This window comes from Dermochelys coriacea, chromosome 20 (assembly GCF_009764565.3).
Source record: "Dermochelys coriacea isolate rDerCor1 chromosome 20, rDerCor1.pri.v4, whole genome shotgun sequence".
NCBI classification, from domain to species: Eukaryota; Metazoa; Chordata; order Testudines; family Dermochelyidae; genus Dermochelys; species Dermochelys coriacea.
The window spans coordinates 5,949,838-5,965,814 of NC_050087.2; the positions used below are offsets into that span (position 1 = coordinate 5,949,838).

A 15,977-nucleotide genomic window follows, 5' to 3' on the forward strand; every position below is an offset into this window, starting at 1 on the left:
AGGAGAAACTTCCTGACGGTGAGATGGGTCAGGCGGTGGAATCTTCTTCCAAGGGCAGGGGTGGGTCTTTGGAAGCTAGGTTACATAAACCCCTAGCAAGTTGGTGCTAAATGGGGTAATGCTATGGGGTGGAGTCCAAAACTGGGATCAAGGAATATCCATTCCAAGAGGAGCTTGGCTTTAGGCAGGCAGTCTGAGCTGCCATTTGGAGTCTACAACCTTACTCTAACAAAACACCTGACAGTGTCTTTAATGGGGAGAACTTCGCTTTTGTGTCCCATCAGAGCATCTCTGGCAACACGGTGTCGCACGGTTGGTTCAGTGCTGACGCACAGAGAAGAGCCCCCTCTGCTGGTTCACCGATCCTGCTTCCTACAGAAGCTGTAGCTTTCCTCGGAGGTCTCCCCTCCAGGCCAACGCCGCTTAGCCTTTGAGAGCTGCCAAGCTCACAGCTAGAGGTTTTACGGCTCTGTTTATTGCACCCTGCCCTCCCCACTCAGGGAAGCAGGGGGTATTTGGGAGGAGCCACTCAGCTGCTGTAGATTTCCAGAGAAAGTTTCCAGGTTGTGGCCAGGGCAGTGGGGAGTTAGTTCAGCAAACCCTGACCCTGATATTTCCAGTGCGTGATGTCACCATGTGGCAGTGTGATGTAAACATGATGACAGCACGACACCATCCCAGGCTGGCATAGAGCGCAGGCCGCTTGGGGAAAATAGCTGGACTTCTCTCTCTTCCCCAACCTGACTGGCCAATTTCTTCCCTTGCCAGCTTTCTCTGGCCACCTGAATCTGGGGATGGACTCCCAGAGCCCGAACTCTTCTGAGATGGAGAGTGATGTTGGAGTCAGCCATATGCAGAGTCCCAGGGAGGCTGGTTTTAGCTGGGCCCAAACTATTTGGTCTTTTTTGGAAGGGTTAGTGAGCTTCCCCCATAACCCTTTGCCTAGCCCCAGTGCAGAATATTGGGAGTCCCCAACCCACAGCCCCACCAAAAAGGCAGGTGCCAATGCAAGGATTTGTAGTTCCCCTTTGAGACAACATTGCCTTCGAAGCCCATTAGCCGAGTTATCTCTTGCCCTGTACTGTGACGACCCCAAACCCCGAGACCCCCTTAATGATATAGATTATTGTGACTCAATTAAAAAAGGTTCTGATTCTCTCTGAATGCCCTGCCTGCCTTGCACATGTCACACTCGCTCTGTCTGTCCTTCTAGGGTCCAATGGGTCCCCGAGGGCCTCCCGGACCACCTGGAAAACCTGGTGATGATGTAAGTATTCTGTAGCCACTCGTTCCTTGCAGGGCAGCTTCTGCCAGCCACTGACATCAAAGCTGGTTGGAAGGCAAGCAGCCAGCATGCGAAACGGAATGTATCAATGATCAGAGCAGAGGGTTTTGCCCCCTGGTTCTTGCTACGCTGTGCCTCGCTCCAAGATCGCTCTGAAGGAAGCTAAGGGATTTTCTTCTCTCTCTTTCTCTCTCAGGGCGAATCAGGCAAACCCGGCAAATCTGGTGAACGCGGATCCCCTGGCCCTCAGGTATAGGGCTCCAGGCTCTGACGTCCAGTATATACCGATGTGGCCCAGAGGCATGGCTGGATGGCAGGAAGGCCGCAGTCACCAGCCCACCAGAGTCTCTTGTCTCCTTTGTTATTTAACCAGGAGAAGTTGGGGGAAATGAACCATTAAAACCTAATGATATTTGCCAAAGAGACATCAGGTTGTTACCACCAGAGAGGGGCTCAGGGCTTCAAAATTCAGACTGAAGGCTAGACTGGGATTTAAGTCCCTACCCACTAATGATCACGGGCCATTCGGGACAGTGGGCTTCTGAACTTCCCCGACGTTCACAGCAATTCAGATGCAGGACTTTGGTTCAAGCCCGTCACAAACAATTCTCTATGGTGTAAATTGGCATAAGTCCCTTGATTTACACCTGCTGAGGATCTAGCCCTATAGACTACCCTGATCTGGCTCTACATATTACCCAGTATGATCCTATATGTGACCCTGATCTGGCCCTATATGTTACCCTAAATTGGCTTTCTATATTACACTACGTGGCCCTATATGTTACTTTAATATAGTTCTCTATATTACTCTACATGGCCCTATATATTACTGTAATATGGCGCTATATATTACCCCATAATCTGATTCTATATGTTAGTCTAATCTGGCGCTATATGTTATCCTGATCAACAAAGCACAGTAAGAATGCTTTACTTCCTGTTCCTGGAGCTTGTTAACAATATAACATCTGAACATATCTGAGAAACTTGATCCTTTTTTGCCCTCTTCTGTATTCCCTGCCTTTCGTTTGGACTGAACCCCGTTTCTTTCATTTTAGGGGGCTCGAGGCTTTCCAGGAACCCCAGGTCTCCCAGGAGTCAAAGGTCACAGAGTAAGCACATGTGGTTATGACTTGCAAAGCATTGGCTCTTCCCTTTGCTCGAGCTCGCTGGGACAGTAACCACGACTTTGCTTCTCTCCCTAGGGTTACCCTGGGTTAGACGGCTCCAAAGGAGAAGCAGGAGCTGCAGGTGCTAAGGTGAGGCGTTTAGCCAACAGGATTCCAGTTTCTATCATCTGAAACAAAACCGATCATTGGGAAGTTATTAGTATTGCTAATTATTACATGCATTACGGTAGCGACTAGAGGGGGAAACTCAAGATCAGGGCCCCGTTGTGCTAGGCACTGGATAAAAACATAGTGAAAGATCATACCTGCCCCAAGGAGCTCACAGTCTGAACAGAAGGAGAGCCAGTGGGATAAAGGTGCTTGCCCAAGGTCACACAGGAAGGCAGTAGCAGAATCAAGATTTGAACTCAGGTTGGCTGAGTGACTCAGCTAGCTCGTCAAGTGAACCTGGTGTTCGGCCCAGGTGCTGGGGTGATAGGCCCGGTGTAGAAACCTAGATAGATAATTCGAGGCAGGTTAGACAGAATAGAACAGATAGATGAGAGACCTGGAATCAAGTAGCTACATCGATATCGATCTTGAAATTAGACAGAAAGACGAGTATGTCTTTAACTCAAGACCAGATGCCTTCCTGAAAGACGTGCATTAGCCAAACACAAGTTATTGCTGTCAACACAGGGGTAAATGGGTGAATGCTTGTGATTTCCAGGTCAGATTAGATAATCTAATGGTCCCTTCTGGCTTTAAATGCTACGAATCTATGACTCTGTGTATGGGGATAGATATAGATAGACAGATGTGGGTCTTGATATTAGATAAAATTTTAGGTTAGATAGAGGGGGTGTATGGGGATGGAGAGATAGATAGATAGAGAGTATGGGGTGTATGGAGATAGATAGATAGATAGATAGATAGATAGATAGATAGATAGATAGATAGATAGATAGATAGATGTGTATGGGGATAGATGGATAGATAGATAGACAGGGTGTTTGGAGATAGATGATAGATAAAGGGTGTCTCTAGGGGTAGATAGAGGGGGTGTATGGGGATGGATAGATAGATAGATAGATAGATAGATAGATAGATAGATAGAGGGGGTATATGGGGATATATAGGTAGATAAATAGATAGAAGGGATGTTTGGGGATAGATTATAGATAGAGGGAATGTATGGGGATGGATAGATAGATGGATAGTATGGGGTGTATGTAGATAGATAGATAGATAGATAGATAGATAGAGGGGGTGTATGGGGATAGATAGATAGATAGTTTGGGGTTTATGGAGATAGAGCGATTGATCGATCTATGGCCTTTGATCTGGTAAATGCCTCAGTACTAGAGATCAGCTCCGTTCAACCCTAAAAGATGGTGCTGGCAATATGAAATGGGCAGGGCCAATATTAGAAGCAGAGAGAAATGTGACTAGTGCTACCTACTGGTGCTCATTGTCTATCCCTCCCCACTGGCCACGCAGGAAAGCTGTCTCCACAGTCCCGTACCCTGCTTCCACTTTCCCGCTAAGCATCTCCCTTCGCCGCCTCAGTGTCCATGGGCTTCAATGCAGCGTCTGTGTTTCCCTCTAAGGTGGTTCCAATGTATAGCTCTTCTAGTAGTGCAGCAGTAGCATCTATTCCATCTCCTCCCTAATAGATGCCCCGTAATCCATTTCCATGCCCTGCCCCTTCAGCAGCACCCCCTAGAACATCCCACTCCTCCGGGCAGAATCACCCACCCCCATTCCCACTTTCCAGCAGCGAGAGCTGTTGCTGATAGCTGGCTGTGTACATCTGCCCTCTTTATAGCTATGGATGTGCATAAGGCCCCAGTGGTCATTTCGTGGGTATTTCTTTTGCCTGCATGATTCCCCGTGGGAATCAGTGTGGGTGTCTGCAGCATTGTAGCGCTGTCTCTGCCTCTTTATAGGAATCGGTGACAAGGGCAAGATGGGACTTAATTCTCTTTGCCTCTTACATTCTAGGGCGAAGCTGGATCACCTGGTGAGAATGGTTCTCCTGGTCCCATGGTGAGTATGAGCCTCCCCGTTATTATTATTTATAGTATAGCAATGCCTGGGGGTAAGCCCGTTGTGCTGGGTGCTGTACAAACCTCAGCCAAGATCAGGGCCCCCTTGTGCTGGGTGCTGTACAAACACAGAGTGCGAGACAGGCCTTGTCCCAAAGAGCTTATGGTCTAAATAGAGCAGACAGACCAAGAGAGGGAATGGTAGTGACTTGCCCAGGATAACCCCCTAATCCCAACATCCCCATACACCTGATGTTTCTCTTTCGGGTAACTCTGCTGTGATTGCTATTGTCTGTTTGGGCAACCAAATGGCAGATGAAATTTGATGTGGATAAGTGCAAAGTAATGCACATTGGGGAAAATAATCCCAACTCTACCTACCAAATGATGGGGTCTAAATTAGTTGTTACCATTCAAGAAAGATCTTGGAGTCAATTGGGGTAGTTCTCTGAAAACATCCACTCGATGGGCAGCAGCCGTCAAAAAAGCAAATAGAATTTAGGGAACCATTAGGAAAAGGATAGGTAATAAAACAGAAAATGCCATAATGCTGCTATAGAAATCCATGGTGTGCCCACCCCTTGAATACTGTGTGCAGTTCTGGTCTCCTTATATCAAAAAAGATATATCAGAATTGGAAAAGGTGCAGAGAAGGGCAACAAAAATGATTAGGGGGCTGGAGAGGCTTCCACATGAGGGGAGACCCAGAAACTGGGTCTTTTCATCTTAGAAAAGAGACGACTCAGGGGGGATATGATAGAGGGCTCTGAAACATGAACGGTTTAGAAAAAGTGACTAGGGAAGAGTTATTTACCCCTTCATGTAACACAAGAACCCAATGAAATGAATAGGCAGCAGGTTTAAAACAAACAAAAGGAAGTTTTGTTCTTCTTCAAACAATGCACAGTCAGCCTGTGGAACTCATTGCCAGGGGATGTTGTGAAGCCCAAAAATATAATTCAGTTCAAAAAGAATTAGATAAGTTCATGGAGGAAAGGTCCATCAGTGGCTATTAGCCAAGATGATCAGGGATGCAACCCCATGCTCTGGGTGTCCTTAAATCTCCAACTGCCAGAAGCTGGGACAGGACGACAGGGGATGGATCACTCAGATTTGCCCTGTTCTGTTTATTCCCCCTGAAGTTTCTGGCACTGGCTGCTGTCATAAGACAAGACACTGGGCTAGATGGACCACAGGTCTGACCCAGTATGGCCGTTCTTATCTTATTATTATTTATCACCTGCTGGGCTCAGCTGAGATCAGGGTCCCCCTCAGATAGGTGCTGTATAAACGCAGAGTGAGATAGTGCCCAAAGACCTTAGGCCTAGATTTTTTAAAGTATTTAGCTGTTGCTGCACTCAGCGTCCCAATGCCTAAATGATTTAGAAGCCTAAATCTCATTTTTAAAAGGAACTTAGGCACTTAGGAAAAAATCTGGGCCTTACAGTCTAGACAAGAGGGGAAACTGAGGCACTGAGCTGACTTGCCCTCGGTTACATGGCAGACCCAGAAATAGAACCCCGGTATCCCGATTCCCTGGCCAGTGATCTAGCCACTGGACAAGCCTGCCTCTGTTAATAGTTGCATGGATATTTGTAACAATCCTGTGCTGAGAAGGGCAAAGGGCCAGCACCCAAATCTCTTCAGTCCCGCCCAATGTCTCTCACATCACAAAAAAAACCGCCCCAAACCAGCTCTCTCTGTGTGCAGGAGCTTTGGCACTCACTAGACATGAAGCACATCTGGCTGGTTAAAGCATTCTCACATCTCAGCCCAAGAGCAGGTGTAGGATAACAGTCAATTGTGCTGCCCAGTCACAACATGAAGGCTGGGTCACGGCCTGATTTTCATTTAGGTTATGGCTCCTTTATGCTGCTATATATGGCCCCTGGAGGGGGTGTCTACATGGACGCTAAGCCTGGGTGTGTGGGACCCAGTCTTGTGGACTTGGTGTTTCCAAGCCTGTTTGTGAGCGTTTACACTGCATTGTAAACCTGGGTTTATTTTTGCTGGACCCGGGTCTCATAGCCGTGCGAATGCATCCACACTACGCTACAGAGACCTTCAGACTGAGCTCTGCAGCTTGACCTGCATCCACACTGCAAAATGACAGGCCTTGGACCTGAGCCACAGTGGGTCTCGGGCTCTAACCCACCCTCCTAGCAGGATCTTGGTACCCAGGTCCTGTGTGCTTATCAACCCGAATCAGGCTGACGCATATGTGGACAGAAGTGGGACTTGGGCTCAAACCCGGAGACAGGCCCCAGGCTTCACGTGTAGACATTCTGAGAGCACCCTCTGCACAGGCCAATGTAAAGCTGATGTTAATGCTTTGCACTGGCCCTGCTCCCAGCCCCCCAGAATAGGGGCTGAAGTGGGGGATGTGGCTGGAGAACCCTGCATTATGGCTATTGTCAGCTTTCCATGCCAATGTGAGGCAATGGGAAGCAGAGTGAAAGCTAGAGCAACCCCAAGGCTGCTTCAACTTATACCAGGGGCACAGCTCCAGAATACAAGGAATGCAAAGGGTGCTTTGAAGTGCAGGAACTGAGGATCAGGCTTACCCAGATTTCTTTGATGCACTCATTATAGTTAATTCTGATATAACTAAAAAGGTGCTAAAAGGTGGAGATTGAGAGCACACAAAAGGTTTGCCTTGAGGGGACTGTAATAAGACAAGCCTCATTATTTTCATTGCTGTTTTCCAGGGGCCCCGTGGTCTCCCAGGCGAAAGAGGACGTCCCGGCCCATCTGGTGCTGCTGTGAGTATTAAAGTTTCCTTCCACACTGCCTGCTCTTCCCGGCCCCTGCATCCAATTGCTGTGTAATAGGTGTATAACATACCAGGACAATAATAGTAACTAACCACCATCATTATAATTCCCTGCAACTCCTCCCACACAGTGACACTTCCCCTGCTGCCTCTCAGGGAAGGGATCTGGTCACTGAGTTGCACAATACCGGTACTGTGGGGAGAGCTAGTCGGGAAATTATTCTTTTTCCCTATGAGAAATTTTGACAAAACAATCATTTTTTTCCTTCCCATCAGAACAATCTCAGGTTATTGTCAAAAAGCCCTAAAACCAAAATATTTTGGTTTAAAAATGTTTAGTTGTGGGGGAGGGTTCCACAAAAATTTGCAAGAAAATGGACGTTTTGGAGGGGAAGTTGCATCCAAAAATGCCATTTCTCATTGAAAAAACATGGCGGTGGAAAAATTGCAATCATCAGTAATCATGGGGCCCCTCTTATGCCCTGAATGAGTGGGAAACTCTTTAATACTTTAGAGCAGAATCCCGGCCAATCCCAGGTCCGAAATAACCAAATATAATCTCCTTCCAAAATGACACTGCCAGCCCCTATTGGCATTACCCAGGTCAGATTTCCAAAGTGTTCAGCTCCCATTTTTAGCCAGCAAAACGAGCGGCTGGTTTCTGAAAAGACTCAAGCAGGCTGGTTGCATGTTGGTTGCCGAGTCCTCTTGAAAATCTGGCGTGACCCCGTTCCTCCATTTGTATCACTTCCTTGCAAAGACCCCCCCCCCTTTTGATTGATTATTCATCTTTAAGTCCCGCCCTCCAGTTAATTACTCAATTTAGCCACGCCTCCATGTTGTTGTCATGGCGAAATCCCAGAAAGATGCAACACGGACATTCCAAGCGAGAAAAAAATATATATGTATTTAAGTTGTTCTGATTTGTGGGGAGATGCTGCAGAAAGCGAAAGACGATGCTGACAGTGGGAGCACGTTGGAATTAAACGGCTTCTGCTGTTACCAATTTCGTTGCCAAAGCTATAGATTATAGGGTAAAATTTTCAAAGGTGCCTAGGTGATTTGGGAGCTTAAATCCTTTCTTTTCATGAGTCACCGAGGTGCTCAGGAGCCTCTGTCTCCTTGAAAATCAATGGGATTTGGGCGCCTCCGGGTAAAATTTTCAAAGGGGCCCAAGTGATTTAGGAGCATAGGTCACCTGGAAGCTTAAGTCCCAATTTCAGAAGTGATGTAGACACTTTTGGAGCCTGAGTTCTATTGGAGGTTGGTGGGATTTAGGCTCCTAAGTGCCTAAATCACTCCAGAAAATGGAACTTAGGCTCCTAAGTCACTGAGGTGCTTTGGACATTTTTATCTTTAGTCTTTAGCTCTCATTATCTACTTGGATAACATCCGCGGAGGTGTCCATTGAATAAGGGACTACCACAGGCATCCCTCTAAAGCAGGGGTGGGCGAACTTTTTGGCCTGAGGGCTGCATCGGGGAATAGCAATTGTATGGTGGGCCTTGAATGCTCACAAAATTGAAGTTGGGGTGCAGGAGGGGGTTGAGGGCTCTGGTTAGGGGTGTGGGCTGGGGTAGGGGGCTGGGGGAGAGGCTCAGGGGTGCAGCTCCAAGCGGCACTTACCTCAAGCGGCTTTCGGAAGCAGTGGCATGTCCCTTCTCCGGCTCCTATGCGGGGAGCGGACCCCGACCCTCGGAGCGGGGCCATGCTGCGGCTTCCAGGAGCTGCGTGGTGTGGCCCCGACCTGGCACCCCGGCTGGAGCAGGGCTGAGCCATGTGGTGCGGCCCCCAACCCGGCTCCCTGTCAGGAGCTCGCAGGCCGGCTTAAAACGGCTCACGGGCCAGATCTGCCAACAGCTGGCTGGCCTGATCTCCCTCCCAAGGCATGGTTTCTCTCTGGTCTCAGGCAATCCACTGGTGAATTTCCATCCCCTTCAGGCAGCTTGGGGCTTTGCAAATGTTAAGGACAATCCTGTTGCAAGGATCTGTCCCAGCAGAGACCAATTTACAGCAGGGGGAGAATACTGTGTGCTGCAGACGAGCGATGAGTGTGGTCTCTGTGCAGTGCATTGCCCCATGAATCCTGCTGTCCTGCATGAGTTGCATCCCACTGCTTGCTTTGTTTGTTTGCTATGCTGCAGCTGGGTTCAGGCTGCCTAGTGAAGGCATGTGCTGCATTGCATTGGATCGTATTACAGCGGGGCAGCATATTGCATTGGACTTCCTGCCTCACAGTGACTTCAACTAGGCTACAACGGCCACAGGAGAGAGCGCTGGGATGTGCACTGGGCTGCAGAAATTAAGAGTTCATCGGGCTGCATCTGGCTGCAGAATTCAGTGCAGGGACATGCAGCGGGCTGCAGGAGTCAGCGCAGGGCTCTGCATTGTGCTGCCGTGAGGTGCAGGAGTCAGAGCAGAGACATGCTTGGGAAGCGCCTTGCTGCACAACTGGCAGCAGTGCCCCATATATTGTCAGATTGTGTTGGGCCTCCCGGTTTGCAACAACAAGATGCATTGGGTTGCCTCAGGCTGCGTGTGCTTCACCCAAGCGACTCTCATTAGATTGCAATGAGCTGAATGTCCTTCAGAGCCACGTAAGCTGGCTTTTTCAATGGGCCTCAGAGATTATGCAACCTAGTCCCATTAAAAGCCGCTGCAAGATAGGCCCCTAACACCCCTCAGTCATGGGTTACTCTGCCCTGGCTCCATTGGGAGGCTTGGGAGCTGCTAATGAGCTCTCCCAATGCTTCAGCTCCTTGCTTTGCACCGTATCTGCCTGACATGACTGACCCTGACATCTGCCTAGGCACCTGACATAGGCCCCCTGCTTGCAGCCTACAGGGAGGTGCTGTCTTCTTCAAGGTCATGGGTATATTGTGCCAGGTGGAGCGGATCCCTGCCTGGAGTATGCAATTAGGGTGAAACTCAGCCCTGGATAGAGGGTCAGGCCTAGACACCCAGTGAAGCCCTGGGAAGCTGTACAGCATGCTGGCCCTCTGCACTGTGCTCTCATCCGAGTGCATGGCTCATTTGAGAGACTGTAATGCTCAATCGCCGGCCCTGTCTACACTACAGGTGCTGCTGCTGTAGCAAAGACGCTCCCTGGAGCGACGGAAGGGTTTTTTCCCATCGATGTAGGTAATCCAACTCCATGAGAAACGATAGTTAGGTTGATGGAAGAATCCTGTATAGTTAGGAAAAGTTTAGGGACAGGCACGCTGTGCAGTGCTTATCAAAAGCCAATACAGGAGCTCTCTAGTTGCATAGAAAAACTGGAGGTACAGGTGCTCTGTGTATTACTTAGCAGATCTGAGTGTTGCGTAAGAAATCAGTAGGTACAGGTGCTTGCTGCGGTGCTCAACAAAGCCGTAGATACAGGCATTTGGTGTGTTGCTCAGCAAAGCTGCAGATACAGGCGGTTTCTGTGTCACACGGAAGAGCCGTAGCGACAGGCGATCTGGGCATTGCTAAGCAAAGCTGTCGGTTCAGGCGCTCAGTGCAGTACCCGGTAGGCCCGTCGTGCCTGGACACGTTTCCTACATTTTCTCATAAGTCCCCAGGGCTTCCAGCTGTCAGCTGGTAACATAGTGAAGCATAAAATCCCCCCGCCCCATTCGCTGAGCCCATGAAAGCCCCTGGAATGGCTGGGAAGTTCGGCAAGAGATTTTGGCCCCAACCATGATTCCTGCAAGACGTCTGTTGAGTTCCTTGAAGCCGATGAAGAGTCAGGGAAGATACTTCGGTATCATACCAATAAGGGTGGGTGAACATGGTGGGGCCCTGCATCCCCTGATAGCCCCAGCCCAATGGGAGTTAAGTGCCTAAATACTTTTGAGGACTTGGGCCAAAGTTTCCCTGAGGGCAGCTGCCTCCTGGCGGGCCACATGCACTTTTGAAACAGCTGTTTCTGGCATCTGTTAGCGTCAAAGTTACACCAAGGTCTGTAACGTAAACCATCCAAGCATCGCCAATCCAAACTGGTGTGGAATTCAGCATCAGTGTAAACTGAGACTTTGGTACCCAGGACACAGCCCAGACTGTGTCAGCCTTCGCTAACAATCTCTGTGTTGCCAACTCTGGCAATTTCATTGTGATATTTGGTGGTTTTCTGAAAGCCCCAGCTCCTGGAGTCATGAGAATATGGGAGAATCTCAGCTTTCACTTAAAAGAAAGCAGCAAGATTCTAGCCAGCATGCATTCTCTAGTTGCAGAGAAAAGCTTAGAAACGTGATCCCATTGCAAAATAAACTGGAAGACAAAGAAAAAGACCCAGAATTCATAATTTTTAAGCCAATCTCATATTTCTGAGGCCTGACTCTTGACCGTTCAATGTTTAGGGCTGGCAATTCTAGATCCTTAGTGGTTTTGGTTTGCTACATCTACAGACCCACAGAGCCAGACTGGAAAGAGCTACTTGGGTCCCAGTTCTGCAGTCCAGTCCCCAGCCCCCAGCTAACACAGGGATGTTTTTCACAATAAAGGGCTTTGTCCAGCCCAGGGCTCCTCCTGCTTCCCCTGGGAGTTCGGTCCGTGGCCTAATAAAGCAGATCTAAGTCTAAAGAAATGTTTCCTGGCATTGCAGGCTTTCATCTCATTTCCTCCTTATGCCCCCTTTCCTCTGGGTAATGAATTCCTCACGGCAAGGCTTCGCGGATACTTTTTCAGCTGTCTGTTTAAGCACAGCATGGCTGCTACCCAGACACATCAAAAGCCTGATTCCACTCTCGTGCACCCTGGTGTCAACCCATCAGAGGCAGTGGACTTCCTCCAAGATCAGGATGGCTCCCCTTTACTGATCCCCTGTAGCGTGTCTGGCGCTTTCTTAGCTGCTGCCTGGTGCAGGAAAGGAACGATGGCTGCTCACTTGTGCTTCACTGTGGACTAGTGGCTTGCAGGGGGGTGCTGAAATCCATGCTCACTCAAGCCCTGTTTGAGGTAGATGGGCCGGATGCTGAAAATCAGGAGTAATTCTACAGAAGTCAGTGGAGTGACTCCAGTATGCAAACAGTGGTCGAGGCGAAACTAGAATCAGGCCCTTTTAGTGTAAAAGAGCAACTGCAAATCCTCAGCTGGTGTAAAGTGGTGCGTCTCCATTGTCTTCGATGGAACTACAGCTGATTTACACGAGCTGGGCATCTGGTCCACGGACTTCAATGGAGCGGTGTTAACTGACACCATCTAAGGAACTGGCCCCACTGACTTCTACTCCATATTTAGAATACACTGGTAAAGGAAGATGTGTTTTGCCGGTGGGAGCTCCTACACGGCGCTTCCTAGGGGCTGTAGCTTAGTGTGCCAGCCCATGTGGAGACACTGTTAAACTTACAATGCCTATACTGTACTCGCTGCATGAATGCAGCATCCCCCAGTGGCTTGCAAAATCCCTCCTGCTTTCTGCATCTGCCCTCAGAGCTTTAACTGGAAAGGAGTCAGAGCCTGTCACCACCCTTCTTGTAAAATCTAAAGGGCCAGATTCAGCCCTGCTCCATTTAAACGGACGGATTGACACTAGAGGTGAATTTGGCTTAGGAACTTGTGCGGCTCGTTGGCTAACCCCCTCCCCCTTTGCGCCGACATCCCCTAAGCAGGTTTCAGAGTAGCAGCCGTGTTAGTCTCTATTCGCAAAAAAGAAAAGGAGTACTTGTGGCACCTTAGAGACTAACAAATTTATTTGAGCATAAGCTTTTGTGAGCTACAGCTCACTTCAAGCTGTAGCTCACAAAAGCTTATGCTCAAATAAGTTTGTTAGTCTCTAAGGTGCCACAAGTCATCCCCTAAGCAGACATTTTCCAGCAGAGTAATGCTACACTGGTTGCTGTCAACTTCTTATTACAAAGGACCCAGCTGAGATCAGGGCCCCTCCGTGCTGGGTGCTGTATAAATATATAGCAAGAGACGCTCCTTGCCCCCAAAAAGCTAACTATCTACACAGAAAAAAGAAAAGATCAAGGGGAAATGGCTGGCCCAAGGTTACTGGCAGAGCTGAGGACAAAAGCCAGGTCTCCTGAGTCCCAGTCTAGTGCACTACCCACTAGACCACACTGTTAGCTAGTCACGCGTCATGTCACTTATTAAGGAGGCTCTCTCTTTTTGCCTTGCTTCCATAGGGTGCTCGTGGCAATGATGGTCTCCCTGGCCCAGCTGGCCCCCCTGTAAGTACTTTGTTTTCTGTATATTACATCTTCTAAAATTACAGTCTTTGCACAGGACGGATTTTGCTGAAAACCGTCTCAACTGTCTGTGTTTTAGAGGGTTGGAAATATTTTTTTAACTGGGCCCCGGCCCGTGTACCCTGCACTTCCTCCACATCACATCCTAAGCGCAGGAGTGCGAGTTATTATTTATTGTTTGTAGCACCTCTCAGGACCAGTCCCGGCCCCAGGGCCCAGTTGTGCCAGGCACTGTACAAACACAGAACAAAACACCGGGGCCGGTCCCGAAGAGATCACCCGCCCCCAATAAGACTGAAAACATTCACACACTCACTCCAGCAATTGCCCACCCTCCACTTTCCTCCCAGCAGAGTAGAGGAATTGGATGGTATCCCCTTAAATAGCTAGTGAGCCCTCCAGTGGTGCTCACCATGTTCTGTGCAGTTCCCTGGCAATGTGTGCATGTGAGCTATACGATGAGAGCCCCCTGTGACACTTCCCCCGCCGGGAGATAGTCACTAGTCTGGGCACTTGTTCTGCTAATGGGTAGGGACTGACTGCTGCTAGCCCTGGGCTAGTGCGTACCCCATGTCTGGCACACTTCCCTTGGCAGTGCCCCTGCGAGACCCACCTGTCTAGACCATGCAACTGAGCTGTCCCGAGTCCCTCTAGTGGCCTATACTCGTCCCCTGGAGCTCCCACCTCATGGGCCCTCTGGTTTAGATTTTAACCCTCTGGGAACCATGCGACACTCCCCCCCTCCCCACCCGATAAGGAGCCCTTTTTCTGTGCTTATGTGGGCTTCAGTCCACGCACCGTCCCCAAATGGCTGCGACCTGCCTGATCTTTGAATTTGGACTTTGTTGCTCTTCCTTGAGGGCCAACTCTAACTTCTGTTTCTGTCTGCCCAGGGACCCGTCGGCCCCTCCGGAGCTCCTGGGTTCCCCGGCGGCCCAGGCTCTAAGGTAGGTGATGAGTCTCCGGCAGGCACTTCTCACGTAGCTGAGCGGGGGGCCAGCCAGAAATGCCTTCCCCTGGGCTTTTTGCAAGCATCAGTGAAAATCCACTGAGCGCTTCAGTTCCTCCGCTCACCTCCAGCCTGACATGTATTTTCAGGGTCACCTGCTGGAGCAGTGAGCAAAGATAGGATGAGAAGGAGTGAGTGTGAAAGGAGAGACAGAGAGAGAGAAAGAAAAGAAAGAATGGGAGGAGAGTCAATGACAGAAAGAATGAAGGAGAAAGAGAGAGACAAGATGGGGAGAAATGTCAGAAAGAAGGAAAGGAAGAGTGAGAAGAGAGGAAGAATGGGAAAAGAAAGGGAAAAAGAAAGAAAAAATGGAAGAGAAACTGAATGAAAAAGAAAGAATGAATGAGAAAACAGATAAAGAAACAGAGAGAGAGAAATGGAAAAAGGAGAAAAAGAGGAAGCAGAAAGAGTGGGAAAGAGAGAGATAAGGAGAGGGAGCAGGAGAAAGAGAAGAAGAAAAAACAGAGCGAGGGAGAGAAAAATGGCAGGTGACTCTAGGGAGTAAACAGATTTGCCCCAGAGGGTCGGCCCTGAAAAATTTTGAGTGCTCTGGCCCCGAACCAGGAGAACGCGCACTTTGCTTTAGGCCCGTGCGGCAATCCCATTAACGTCAACGGGACCCATTCACAGGTTTATCCTTAATCTTGTGTTTAACGGCTTTGCTGGCTCAGGATTGAGCCCCTGGTTAAACAAATAAAAAGTCAATAAAACCAGGCCCCGGGGCAAAGCATCCAGCTGAAAAATGACCACCCAGAGGGCCAGGACAATCTGAAAAGAGGCAGCCCCCACCAGATTTCCCAATGCCACCTCCGTCCAGTCCAGGGGGCACCCCCATAAGTCCTATCTCTTCCCCCCACATGTCCCAGCCTGGTGATTTATTTAATCAGATGCATGGGAGACCTGTAAGATCAGCAAGGAGGAGAGAGATCTAGAGGGATATTTCCCTGGGAATCCCCCCTGAAGGAGTCTGGCTGGGAGGCATGTGGCATTTGGCTCCTTGCTGCTGTTCTCTCAGCTGGTTTCCCCAGTTACCAGACAGCACAGGGCACCATGCAGATGCGGTCCCGGAGAGGCAGACAATGGCACTTCAGTAATAATCATCCTCATTATGAGCAGCAGCAGCGCGGGCTCGTTGGAGGAGATTGAAAGACACATGATCTCCCCCTCCCTGGTGCAGCTGTGGGTCGGATGAGAGCAGTGAGCTGCGTTTGAAGTTTCTTTATTCAGCGCCGGGTCTTTAATCCCAAGGGGAGAGAATTTATTGAAAAAGCAATAAATCCCCAAGTAAAGGCAAAGCCGCCGTGGCGGGTTGGGACAGGGGCTAGTGCAGGCTCAAGGTATGTGCGGAGGAAGGCTGCAATTTTCCAAAATCTTATCAATCTTTTCCAAAAACATAGCGATTTTGGCTGCCTGGCGTGAGATCCCTTAAAGAGGCCTGGGTTTCTGAGGGTGGATCCCTCAGCACATGCTGGAAATCAGGCTTCTTGAAAGGCGTCTCCAGTTGGGGTCCCCGAAGTCACCAGCCGCTTTGGAAAGTCGTGGCCCCAAATCCTCCCAAAGAGACAGAAGAAAGACAC

General features: G+C 49.3%; 1 protein-coding gene across 2 annotated transcripts in view; it reads left to right on the forward strand.

Moving 5' to 3' along the window:
• COL2A1 (collagen type II alpha 1 chain) overlaps positions 1-15,977 on the forward strand; it is a 63,745-nt gene that overhangs the window by 12,380 nt on the left and 35,388 nt on the right. For both annotated transcript variants that reach the window (XM_038378088.2, XM_038378089.2), the window contains 8 exons: positions 1,214-1,267; positions 1,482-1,535; positions 2,347-2,400; positions 2,494-2,547; positions 4,402-4,446; positions 7,154-7,207; positions 13,329-13,373; positions 14,285-14,338. In XM_038378088.2, coding sequence (XP_038234016.1) covers positions 1,214-1,267; positions 1,482-1,535; positions 2,347-2,400; positions 2,494-2,547; positions 4,402-4,446; positions 7,154-7,207; positions 13,329-13,373; positions 14,285-14,338 — 414 coding nt within the window. The remainder of the gene's footprint in view (positions 1-1,213; positions 1,268-1,481; positions 1,536-2,346; positions 2,401-2,493; positions 2,548-4,401; positions 4,447-7,153; positions 7,208-13,328; positions 13,374-14,284; positions 14,339-15,977) is intronic.